This window comes from Phaseolus vulgaris, chromosome 6 (assembly GCF_000499845.2).
Source record: "Phaseolus vulgaris cultivar G19833 chromosome 6, P. vulgaris v2.0, whole genome shotgun sequence".
NCBI lineage: Eukaryota > Viridiplantae > Streptophyta > Magnoliopsida > Fabales > Fabaceae > Phaseolus > Phaseolus vulgaris.
The window spans coordinates 2553849-2566792 of record NC_023754.2 but is presented as its reverse complement, the minus strand read 5'-3'; the positions used below and the strand labels follow the sequence as shown (position 1 = coordinate 2566792).

The following is a 12944-nucleotide window of genomic DNA, read 5'->3' as shown; positions in this document are numbered from 1 at the left end:
CTTCATTCTCTCAAATTTTTTATAAATTCTCTTTTCAATTCAAACATTTTAAGTGTTAAATATTTTTAAATTTATTTCATTGATTTTTATCACTCAAATAGTAATAATTCAATAATTATAAACCTTAACTAATTTTTGCGGAATTTTTTCTTTTATATTTTTATTGTTCAAACTCAAATATAATAATATAAGTATTTATAGTTTTCAATCAAGATAATTGTTATTTATAGTGTATAATTTTTATATAGGTCTAAAATTAATATAGAATAAAGTTGAACATGGTCATTTATTAATTTTAAATTTTTATTTATTTTTAAATTTTGAGAGTATACTGGATATATATTTTTGTTTTTTAAAATAACATAGTTAAAGTATGGCTTAATTTGATGAAGATGTCATTTTGTTATAATTTTTTAAAATTATTTTAAATATCTATTTTAATTTATGTTTGTGGTCGAATTGATGATTGATCTTGCATTAAAAATAACAAACTTTTGAAAGTTACTTTTTATCAGTTAAACAATTATTTTAAATTAAAAAATTAAATTTGAAAAATTATTATAAAAAAATAAATGATATAACTATAATAAGAAAATAGAGATTAAATATAATGATTAAAATTATCATTGAATAAAGACAAAAATAACTATATAAAAGAACATATAAAGAAAAGAAAATTGTTCCCGGCGGTTGACCAAGATCGTCTTTGTACGTGGTTTGTCCTTGCGAGTTAGGGCACCTTCGTTATGCTCCGTCTTTGATACCTGAAAAGAAGTGAACAAAGGGGCGCCCTCGCGGCCGTATGCACTCCGACGATCAAGTCAGCTAGCGAGAAACATCAAAGGTGACACACTTCCGTATCGGAACACCGTAAACGAATGCTCTGAAGGTGGTCAGAAATAACTGAGTGATTAAAACTGTGTTGCCCTAATTGTCTTGTGCTCACAGTGGGTGCGCAGCAAAAGCAACTAGGGTTTGTGTTTTGTGTAAACTACGAGAATTAGGTCAAAACTCGGACCCCTTTTCAAACGACCCAAGGCCCCTTTTTATATACCTTCTGCATTTAAAGTGCGTTGAAGCGCATTGAAGGCGTATAAAAATGTGCCTTGAAACATTTGATACGTAAACTAAATTAACGCTTACCTTGGCAAACTTTCACTGAAACCTTTAATGAGCACGTGTGCATTGCCACGTGCCCTTCTGACTTGATTGTTATTCTGCGCAGAGGGTCCCATAGCGCCGCAACCCAACTTAGGGTTATTCCATTGTGTGGGCCCTCCTTCCTTCGAAGTGCTTCTGGCGCGTGGGGTGACTTTCTGGGTGCCAACTCATGCGCCCCAATCGCTAGTCACTCGCCCTGGGGGTGTATCTACCTTTCTCTCGTATCATGCACGTGGTTCTCCCCTGATCATGGCCCTCTCATGGGTCGTATCTGTACCAGGGTCTCCCAGCAGTGGCGTGGATACTTCACGAGTCAGGATATCCCCTGCTGGTGCTAGAACTTATGGCCTTGAAGCCACATTTCTCTTCTCCTTGCTACTATTCTGGACTGTCGAGGCCCGAAGCCTCCTTGCAACGTCTTAACTTGGCGACGCCCCTCTTTAGGCGATGCCTCTCTTGAGCGATGTCTTTGCTTGGCGATGCCTCTCTTTAGGCGATGCCTCTCTTGGGCGATGCCTCTCTTGGGCGATGCCTTCTTTTGGGCGATGCCTCTATTGGGCGATGCCTCTCTTGGGCGATGCCTTTCTTGGGCGATGCCTCAGCAAGGCGATGACTCAGCGAGGCGATGACTCGAGCGGTCAATCTGTTGACTTTCTTCCTTGGGTCCCTTAAGGGGTCCCACCATGCGTTGACTTTGACTTCTGGTCAACGCCCGGGGACGGGACGGTACACCACCTGACAAAGGGGAGTAGCGGATGCAACAAAGTACACCATCTCTGTGATGTCGCTTGTCGCAGGTGCCACCTTCCTCTTTGCCACGCCATGCACATTCTAACTGAGAGGAACTCGCCATCGACGAATGTCCACTCTGGGAATCCTGTCGTCGAGGGGCAAGCTGTTTACTCCAACTCATTTAACCTTCGCGCCTCATGCTGACGTAACAATCATCTTACTGAACTTACACGCTTGAACTTACTGTTCTGAGCCTTCAACAACTTTAACTAAGTTTATTGGGAGATCCGGCGATGTGCTCCTTGCGGCGATGTCAGACCACCTGATCTTCCATTATCTAACACGTCGGTGACACACAAAGCGGCGACAACCGATTATGTATGCCGCAAAACGCCACTTCCATAAACGACGACTATATACACCGCAGAACACCACTTCCATAAACGGCGACTATGTACACCGCAGAACGCCACTTCCAGAAACGGCGACTATGTACACCGCAGAACGCCACTTCCACAAACGGCGACTGTGTTGACTTCTTGACCACCCACCTTTCTCTTGTCCACGTCATCACACCCGATGACCTGATCAGTACACAAGGCCCCCAGTCTTGAGCTGATAACTTGTTTCAGCAAAAAGACTAAGGCCTCGCCCTATCGTCCACGTGGCATTTTGATGTGTATATGATGTGATTGCCCTTTGCTTAATTTACATCTGTCATGGTCTTTATCTGTAACTATAACTCTTGATCCTTACCTAAATGTTTATTTGCTTTATCTTTGCATACTTGTGTCTACTTCTGCTTTCTTTGCTATATCGCGTGCGTTACCTTCGGTACTCCTTGTTATTGTGTTCGACTTTAACTCTTTAGGTAGCACGTGATCTCCTCTCTTACTCTTCCCGTTTAAGTCGTGATGTGTACCCTTCCCTTGGTCTATCCACCAAGGAACTTACTTGGCCTTTGTATCTGCGAGGAATCTTCCTCATGAAAGCGTCGCTTGCCTTGTCATTGCCCGAAGGCAAGGGAAGACTATACTTGTTCGTCTCTGGTGCCTCAACGTCGCTTGAGGGCAAGGAGGGCTTATCTCACCCGTGTTGGGTGTCTACACTCAAGGAGGGACCTGCTCTGGGTGTCCTCAGGGCTCCCTTATCTTTTTGCGTTCGGTGCCCACGCCTGAGGAGAGGCCTGCTACAACAACGTCGTATGGTCCCCAGGGTGTCCAAAAACACCAAGGCGAAGTGTTCTGAACATCAGACGCTGGGGCTAGTTGTTCCTACCTGAGGAGGGGGCGTCCCAAAGGAATCCCTTGACCCCTGCCCAGGGACTAAGTACCCAGATTTTAGCTTTCATCTATCGTCTGATACCGGGGCCAGCTATTCATACCTGAGAAGGGTGCGTCCCGAAGGAATCCCTTAACCTCTGCTCAAGGGCCAAGCGCCCGGGTTTTTAACTTATACTGATATCTGGTACCGGGGCTAGTTGTTCATACTTGAGGAGGGGGCGTCCCGAAGGAATCCCTTAACCCTTGATCAAGGACTAGGCTCCCGGATTTTAACTTTACACTGATATCTGATACCGGGGCTAGCTGTTCATACTTGAGGAGGAGGCGTCCCGAAGGAATCCCTTAACCCCTGATCAAGGACTAGGCTCCCGGATTTTAACTATATACTGATATCTGATACCGGGGCTAGCTGTTCATACTTGAGGAGGGGGCGTCCCGAAGGAATCCCTTAACCCCTGATCAAGGACTAGGCTCCCGGATTTTAACTTTATACTGATATCTGATACCGGGGCTAGCTGTTCATACTTGAGGAAGGGGCGTCCCGGAGGAATCCCTTAACCCCTGCTCAAGGACTATGCTCTCGGATTTTAACTCATACTGGACATACCTGTCATCTTGCTCTGAACTTGACCTCTGTTTGATTATCTGGTGGCGACGCCTATTTCCTTTTAACTGAAACATCTTTGCTTGACTGGAAGGAGAGCTGGCTTTCGGATCTCCCTCTACCTTCCCCGAGTCTTTAACCTGAGATAGCTTAAATCAATGTTCCCTCATCTGGGGGTAGAGCCGCCTTTCGGATCCTTCTCCACCTCCCTGAGTTTTAGAACAATGATTTAAATGGTGAGGTGTCCTCTGCGAACCTTCCTCAGCCATCCTTTAACTTCTTTTTCAACTGGTCTTACTAGGTCAATATTGATGTTTCACTCAAGGGAAAAGGCGTCTTCTATCAACCTTCCTTTCCCATACTTAAGATCATTAACACCCCTGACTTTTCAGTTTCATCTTGCCTGAACTCACTCGAGGGTGAGAAGGACTTTTCCTGATGCCTCAACTTGCCCAGGGGTTACATCTCCTCCTCCCCTGGATGCACTGAGGACTTTCAAACTTGCCTCAATTTGCTTACGCAAAGAGGTCTTGTAATCTGAGATAGCTTAAATCATTGTTCCCTCATCTGGGGGTAGAGCCGCCTTTCGGATCCTTCTCCACCTCCCTGAGTTTTAGAACAATGATTTAGGTGGTGAGGTGTCCTCTGCGAACCTTCCCCAGCCACCCCTTAACTTCTTTTTTAACTGGTCTTACTAGGTCAATATTGATGTTTCACTCAAGGGAAAATGTGTCTTCTATCAACCTTCCTTTCCTATACTTAAGATCATTAACACCCCTGACTTTTCAGTTTCATCTTGCCTGAACTCACTTGAGGGTGAGAAGGACTTTTCCTGATGCCTCAACTTGCCCAGGGGTTACATCTCCTCCTCCCCTGGATGCACTGAGGACTTTCAAACTCTTCTCGCCTATTCTCGCTCACGGCGTGTAGGTCTTTTTAATCTTTTCTCGCCTACACTCGTTCACGGCGAGTAGGACCTTTTAATCTCTTCTCGCCTACACTCGCTCAGGGCGAGTAGGACTTTTTAATCTCTTCTCGCCTACACTCGCTCACGGCGAGTAGGACTTTTTAATCTTTTCTCGCCTACACTCGCTCACGGCGAGTAGGACTTTTTAATCTCTTCTCGCCGGAAGGCGATGAAAACTTAAAAAACTTTATACTTGTGCCTCCGATCGCCAGGTGGCGATGAGGACTTAAAACTTAACTTTCACCTCCGATCGCCAGGAGGTGATGAGGGTTTAAAACTTTATGTTGGTGCCTCCGACCGCCAGATGGCGATGAGGACCTAAAACTTTATACTGGTGCCTCCGACCACCAGATGGCGATGAGGACTTAAAACTTTGTACTGGTGCCTCCGACCGCCAGATGGCGATGAAGACTTAAAACTTTATACTGAATGCACGCGATCTGAATTTACCGTTGCCTTAAATCACGCAAGGGCGACAAGGTCTCTTTTCCAAAAACTTAAAAACGATAAGCATGCAAACTTAATGAACTTGGAAACTTTGATAAACTTTGAAACCTTCTTTATTGGGTGGCCTCGTTAAAAACCCTCCTCAGGGAAAAAAGAGTGCCCCCTTGAAAAGCTGTTTTGACTGAAACTGCTTTAAACTGTTCGAGTTAATCACTACTTACAATGCTTTGATTGTAATAAAACTTGAGATGGGTGGCGATCCAAGTGCGAGTCTCACCCAGCTTAAACGTTCTGCCGCCAATCTTCTTCTCAAGCCAATCCTCGACCGGTTGAGGCCTCTTCTCACTGGCGATCAACGTTCTCGCAATCCCTGACTCCCTAGCGACTTCCGGGCAGTCATTCTTTTCCATGATCCGAGCGGCGTTCTTGCACCTCGCCTCAACATCCACCATCACCACATCCCCTTCGGCGACCACCTCAAATGCCGTGTCCACAACTCGCCGATTTTCCTGTTCAGGCTCCACACCAGGGGGCGGCGTTGTGGTTACATGGCACACTGATCTTTTGTTCTTGAGGTTGTTTTCATAGCACTTCTTTGCCTCCTTTTGATCAGAGCGGATGGTGATGACCACCCCCTCCATTGAAGGTAACTTGACCTTCATGTGCCTCGATGAAGGCACAACTCCTATCCTGTTGAGTGTTGGCCTTCCCAACAGGATATTGTATGTCGAAGGAGCGTTCACAACAAGGTACCTGATCTTCTCTGTGCACGAGGTCACCCCATCTGTGAACGTCGTTCTTAACTCAATGTACCCCCTGACCTCCACTTGATCACTGACAAAACCGTATAAGCAGCCCTCATATGGCCTCAGCTAGTCAGGGGATAGCTGTAACTTTTCGAAAGTCGGCCAAAACATCACATCTGCCGAACTTCCTTGATCGACCAACACCCGGTGAACCATCCTCCCTGCCGTAACAAGCGAGACCACAATGGGATCATTTTCATGAGGCACAACATCCCTAAGATCTTATGTACCGTCCCGTCCCCGGGCGTTGGCCAAAAGTCGAAGTCAACGCATGGTGGGACCCCTCAAGGGACCCAAAGAAGAAAAGTCAGCAGGTCAACCGCTAGAGGCATCGCCCAAGAGAGACATCAGGCCTCGACAGTTCAGAACAGTAACAAAGAAAGGTGGCTTCAAGGCCATAAGTTCTAGTACCAGTAGAGGGTAAAACTGACTCGTGAAGTACCCACGTCACTGTTGGGAAACCCTGGTATAGATACGACCCATGAGAAGGCCACGACCAGGGGAGAACCACGTGTATAGTACGAGAGAAAGGTAGATACACCCCCAGGGCAAGTAACCAGTGATTGGGGTGCATCAGTTGGCACCCAAAAAGTCAACCCACATGACAGAAGCACTTCGCAGAGAAGAGGGCTCACACGATGGAAAAACCCTAAGTTGGGTGGCGGCGCTGTGGGGCCCTCTGCACAGAATAAACGATCAAGTCAGAAGGGGCACGTGGCAATGCCCACGTGCTCATTAAAGGTTTCGGGGAAAGTTTGCCAAGGTACGCATTAAGTAAGTTGAGATTCGTATATTCCAAGGAACATTTTTATACGCTTTCAATGCGCTTTAACGCGCCTTAAACATGAAAGATGTATAAAAAGGGACCTTGGGGCATTTGAAAGGGGATCCGAGTTTTGACCTAATTCTTGTAGTCACACAGAGCACAAACCCTAGTTGTTTTCGCTGCGCACCCACTGTGAGCACAAGGCAATTAGGGCAACACAGTTTTTAGTCATTTCAGCACAATTTTCCGACCACCTCCCAAGGGTGTGTCACTTTGATGTTTCTCGCTAGCTGACTTGATCGTCGGAGTGCAAACGGTCGCAAGGGCGCCCCTTTGTTCACTTCTTTTCAGGTATAACCAGACGGAGCATAACGAAGGTCCCCTAGCTTGCGAGGACAAGCCGCGCGCGAAGACGATCCCGGTCAACCGGCGGGAACATTTGGCGCCCACCGTGGGGCCCGATATAAAACATCAGTCCCACCACACAAGTTTTCCAGTTCCAGTTCTCAAAACCCAGGTAAGTTAAGAGGGTTTTCAGAAAGCCATGACCACGAGACTTGCACGCGCTAGGAGTGAAGAGATGACCATGCAACAACTCATGGGCATGATGCAAGGGCTGCAGGAAGCAATGGCAGCATCGAAAGCGGAGCAAGAGCGTATGCAGGCGGATCTTGCAGCTTCTCAGGCGAGAAAAGATGAGTTCCACCGAGCCAACGAGGAGTTACGCCCTGGATGGCGCGATGTAGACGAGCCTGAGGCTGCCTCCCCACCTAGAGAATTCACAACGCTATTCTCACAGACGATCCTAGAGACAACGATCCCCAACACGTTTACGGGGCTCAAAGCAACCTTCACAGGGATGGAGGATCCCGAAGCACACCTCACTACGTTCCACACACAAATGATGCTGGTAGGCGGTTCTGATGCCGTAAGGTGCAAGCTCTTCATGAGCACTTTGACTGGGATGGCTATGGATTGGTTCATCAGCCTCCCAGAGGGTCACATCACGTCTTTCGCACAGCTCTCACGACTATTCAGAGAGCAGTATTTAGCCAACAGGGCCCCAGCCCTAGTTTCGTATGACCTTTTCGACGTGAAGCAATACCAAGGGGAAACTCTGAAGGAGTACATAAGCCGCTTCGGGGCACAGGTTGTGAAGGTGGGTACCACAGACGAGCCCATGATCGTGTACGCATTTAGGAAGGGGGTGTGTCCTGGATCTTTTAGCAAATCGCTCAACCGCAGCCGCCCCAAAACTTTTGCTGAAGTGAGGCGTCGGGCGGTAGAGCACATTGCCTCGAAGGGCGAGGCATACGAGAAGTGCACGACTGTTGCACCCGCGCGACTAAGGGCGCAGATACGCACACAACCTGCTAGGGTCCACGAAACTGCCACAGAGAGAAGGAACCCAGACAGGAAGCGCACCTACGAGACAAGGAGGGCCCAACCAAGGGGTCGAGCCGAAGGAAGGAGATAGGGAAATAGACCACTAAGGCACAACTTTGTGGTGGAACTCAAAGACCTCATCGTTGTGCCCAACATAGCTGACAAGTTGAGGCAACCAGTGAAGTCTGACAAGGTACTAGGACCTCACAAGGAATCATGGTGTGAATTTCACGAGGCATTTGGGCACCATATTAACAACTGCTTGGCGCTGGGCTATCAGTTGGATGAGCTTGTGAAGAATGGTTTCTTGAAAGATTATCTTGCTGGGTCCACCACGACCATAGTCCTGGCAACGCCAGAGGAAGGTCAAGCGCATGAAGTTCCGACTCACAGAGAAGTGCACACCATCTCTAGCGGCTTTTCTGGAGGAGGGCCCACTGCCTCTCAACGGAAGAAATATGTGAGGTCAGTGAGTTCGGTTGCAGAGGAATTTCCAAACGACCCATGGGAGTTAGATCTCGTTTTCACAAGGGCTGACCTGTGGGATTTTGTCCCGCACGACAATGACCCAGTGGTCATTTCAGTAGTCACGGTAGGAAGGAAGGTGCATAGGGTCCTCGTCGACCAGGGCAGTTCCACAGACGTCATGTTTTGGTCAATCTTCAACAAGCTACAGTTGTCCCCCGATCTTTTGAGACCCTATACTGGATGCTTGTATGGGTTTGCAGATAATCCAGTAGAGGTACGCGGCTACTTGGAGCTGTGGACAACGTTCACTGATGGAGCAGCATCACGCACCGAGAGCATCTGGTACTTGGTGGTCAACGCCAACTCAGCCTACAACAGATTGAGGGTGGTGTCCTCCACGCGACACATGAAGATGAAGCTACCAGATCTTAGTGGTAAGGTAATTTTGATCAAGTCAAATCAAGAAGAGTCCCGTAAGTGCTATGATAATAGCCTAAAGACAAAAAGAGGTGTGGTCATGGTGATTGAGCGACCGTTCGTTTCAAATTCGCAAATGGAGTTAGAGCCGTTGGAAGAGGCGACGCCCGCGAAGTCACGCCGGTCGAAGCCACCTTAGGAACAATGCCTATAGAAGATGCACGTACAGAAGGAAGATACGGCGATGCCTCGCCGATGGAAAGAGTATGTGGAGAGGCCTCGCCCGCAGAAGAAGAGCCGGAGGAGGCGATGCCCGACGCATCCTTTGGGGCGACGCCTGTGGAAGAGGACTCCATGAAGGAGTCTTGCTTAGAGAATGCGCAGAGTGAGTGACCCCGACCAGAAGATAACATAGTAGAAAGACAAATACGGGGTAAGGTGTTCAAATTAGGACGCTTGCTGAGCCAAGGAGAACAAGAAGAGGTAGCTGCAGTAATCTCGCGCCACCTAGATGCTTTCGCGTGGACTGCGGCGGATATGCCAAGTATTGACCCAGATTTTTTGTGCCACCATCTTACCATGGACGCAAAGGTTCGCCCTGTGAGACAAAGAAGGAGGAAGTTCAACGAAGAGCGATGTCTCGTTGTGAAGGAGGAAACATAGAAGCTGCTCAGCGCCGGATACATCAGGGAGATACAATACCCTGAGTGGTTAGCCAACGTAGTTCTAGTGAAGAAGGCGAATGGGAAATGGAGGATGTGCGTTGACTTCACAGATCTGAACAACATCAATGCATTAGTGGATAGCGCCTCGGGTTGCGAGATGCTAAGTTTCTTGGATGCATTCTCAGGTTACAATCAGATCAAGATGCATCCCATAGACGAGAGCAAAACGGCGTTCATGACAGAGACATGCAGTTACTGTTATAAGGTGATGCCGTTTGGTTTGAAAAATGCAGGCGCCACCTACCAGAGGCTGATGGACAAGGTCCTTGCACCCATGCTGGGAAGGAACGTGCAGGCTTACGTAGATGACATGATGGTAACTTCCCATGAGAGAGGGCAACATGCAGCTGATCTGGAAGAGCTGTTTGCTACCATATCGAAGTATCACCTCAAGTTAAACCCAGAGAAGTGCGTTTTTGGCGTAGAGGCGGGAAAGTTCTTAGGTTTCATGCTCACAGAGAGGGGGATAGAAGCAAATCCTGACAAGTGTGCAGCCATCATAACCATGAGGAGCCCAACCTCAGTGAAAGAAGTTCAACAACTAACGAGGCGAATGGCAGCATTATCGAGATTCGTATCAACCGGAGGAGAGAAGGGCCACCCTTACTTCCAGTGCCTCAAAAGGAATAGTCGTTTCGCATGGACAGACGAGTGTGAAGCAGCGTTTCTCAAGTTGAAGGAGTACTTGGCGACGCCACCTGTGCTTTGCAAGCCACAAGTAGGCGTCCCCCTCCGCTTGTACTTTGCGGTGACTGAGTGGGCCATCAGTTCTGTACTTGTCCAGGAGCAAGACCAGGTGCAGAAGCTCATCTACTTCGTGAGCAAGGCCTTAAAAGGCCCAGAATTGAGGTACCAATCACTAGAGAAAGTGGCGCTAGCGGTAGTATTCTCAGCACGAAGGCTCCGCCACTATTTCCACAGCTTCACAGTGGTGGTGATAACAAACCTCCCTATCCAAAAGGTACTTCAGAAGCCAGATGTGGCAGGGAGGATGGTTCGCTGGGCGGTAGAGTTGTCAGAGTTCGATATCCAATATGAACCCAGGGGGCCATCAAAGGGCAAGTTTATGCTGACTTCGTGGCAGAACTTTCACCAGGAGCAGACCCTCAAGAAGTGGAATTAGGGGCACAGTGGATGCTCTCAATGGATGGATCTTCCAACCAGCAAGGGAGTGGTGCTGGAATAATCTTGGAAGGGCCTAATGGAGTATTGATCGAGCAGGCTTTACGCTTCGCCTTCAAGGCAAGCAACAACCAGGCGGAGTACGAGGCGTTGATTGCTGGATGCTATTGGCTAAAGAAATGGGTGCTCAGAGCCTCTTGGCAAAGAGTGACTCACAATTGGTTACAGTGCAAGTAACGGGGGAGTATCAGGCAAAGGATCCACAGATGGCCGCATACTTGAGGTACGTCGAGGTGTTGAAGAGAGCCTTCGTTGCGTTTGAGCTAGTGCATGTCCCCAGGGAGCAAAATGCCAGAGCTGACCTGCTTGCCAAGCTGGCCAGCTCAGGCAAGGGGGGAAGGCAGAGGACCGTAATACAGGAGACCCTCAAGATGCCGCGAAAGTTCGTTGCAGACAACAGGGTGGACGTCCTTCATGTTAGTACAACAAGAGGAAAACCAAGGAGTCATCGTTCTTTGAGTCAAGATACGGCGAGGGCACCCTGCATCAGTACTTACGCAGCCTCGCCAGATGAAGAAAGGGGTGTACAAGTATGCACTTTGGAGGAAGGCGACACTTGGATGACCCCTTACAGGCGATACCTAGCGGATGGAATCCTTCCAGCAGAGCCAGAGGAGGGCAAGAAGATTAAGAGGAACGCCGCCAGGTACACCTTAGTGGATGGGATATTGTTCAGGCATGGGTTTACGCACCCTATCCTGACGTGCGTAAGCGGCGATGCGTGCACCAGGATAATGGCCGAACTTCACGAAGGTATTTGTGGGAGCCACGTGGGAGGAAAATCCTTGGCGTCCAAGGTGATACGTGCAGGGTTCTTCTGGCCAACAGTAAGAGAGGATTGCGTACGATACGCCCAACATTGCAAGCAGTGCCAGAGGCACGCTGATTGGCACAAGGCGCCGCCAGAGGAGCTAAGATCCATATACAGTCTGTGGCCCTTCCATACTTGGGGAGTTGATATCCTAGGCCCGTTCCCACTGGCGATAAGACAGATGAAGTACCTGATCGTTGCCATCGAATACTTCACCAAATGGATAGAGGCCGAGCCAGTGGCACAGATCACCGCGCACAAGGTACAACACTTTGTTTGGAAGAACATTGTGTGTCGTTTTGGAGTGCCAAGGCGTCTCATTTCAGACAATGGCACCCAGTTCGCGAGCCAACAGTTGGGGAAGCTATGTACAGAAGTAGGAATCAAGCAGGTGTTTGCATCAGTCGAACACCCCCAGACAAATGGGCAGGTCGAGTCGGCAAACAGAGTTTTGTTGAGGGGTTTGAAACGCAGATTAGAGAAGGCTAAAGGGGTGTGGGCAGAAGAAGTACCAAGGATTGTATGGGCTTACCACACCACGCCCCAATCTTCCACCATGGAGAGACCTTTCAGCTTAGTGTATGGATCGGACGCCATGATCCCAGTAGAGATCCACGAAAGCTCGCCTCGCTTCCTAGGTTTCGTGGCAGAAGAGTCCAATGAAGAAAGGAGGGTGAACCTGGACTTAATAGATGAAGCTAGAGAAGAGGCGAAAATTAAGGTTGAGGCGGTGAAGAGAAGAGTGGAGCGTCAGTACAGCTCCAAGGTGAAGCTGCGACAATTCCAGGTTGGTGATCTGGTCATGAGGAAGGCCCACCCCTACGAATTAGAAAACAAGTTGTCTCCCAAGTGGACGGGGTCATTCAGGATAACCAAGGCCAAAGGGAATGGTTCGTATAAGCTAGAGACTTTAGAAGGGGGCCCCATCCCACGTAGCTGGAATGCGGCAAATTTAAAGTTTTATTTCAGTTGATGTTATTCCAGTTGAAGTTTGTAAAGGGGACACTCTTTTTCCCTCCCGGGGGTTTTTTAATGAGGTTACCCAAATAAAGAAAAGAAAAGTTTAAGATATATTTGCCTTAGTTTTTCCCTTTCTTGTAAAATCAAAGATCGAAGAAAAAGACAAAGTTGGCGTCGCCAAGACAAGGCTTCGCCAGAACAAGGCGTCGCCAAGATTAGGCGTCGCCAA

General features: G+C 48.2%; 1 protein-coding gene across 1 annotated transcript; it reads left to right on the top strand.

Annotated features, from left to right (window-relative positions):
* The first annotated feature begins 12311 nt into the window (after positions 1-12311).
* LOC137833215 (uncharacterized) lies at positions 12312-12728 on the top strand. The gene has a single exon (XM_068641576.1). It carries the CDS (start codon positions 12312-12314, stop codon positions 12726-12728), a length of 417 nt encoding a protein of 138 aa, XP_068497677.1.
* Positions 12729-12944: the final 216 nt, after the last annotated feature.

Excerpts from the sequence above, each read along its gene's own strand:
- LOC137833215 (XM_068641576.1), top strand. The coding sequence starts at position 12,312 with ATGGAGAGACCTTTCAGCTTAGTGTATGGATCGGACGCCATGATCCCA.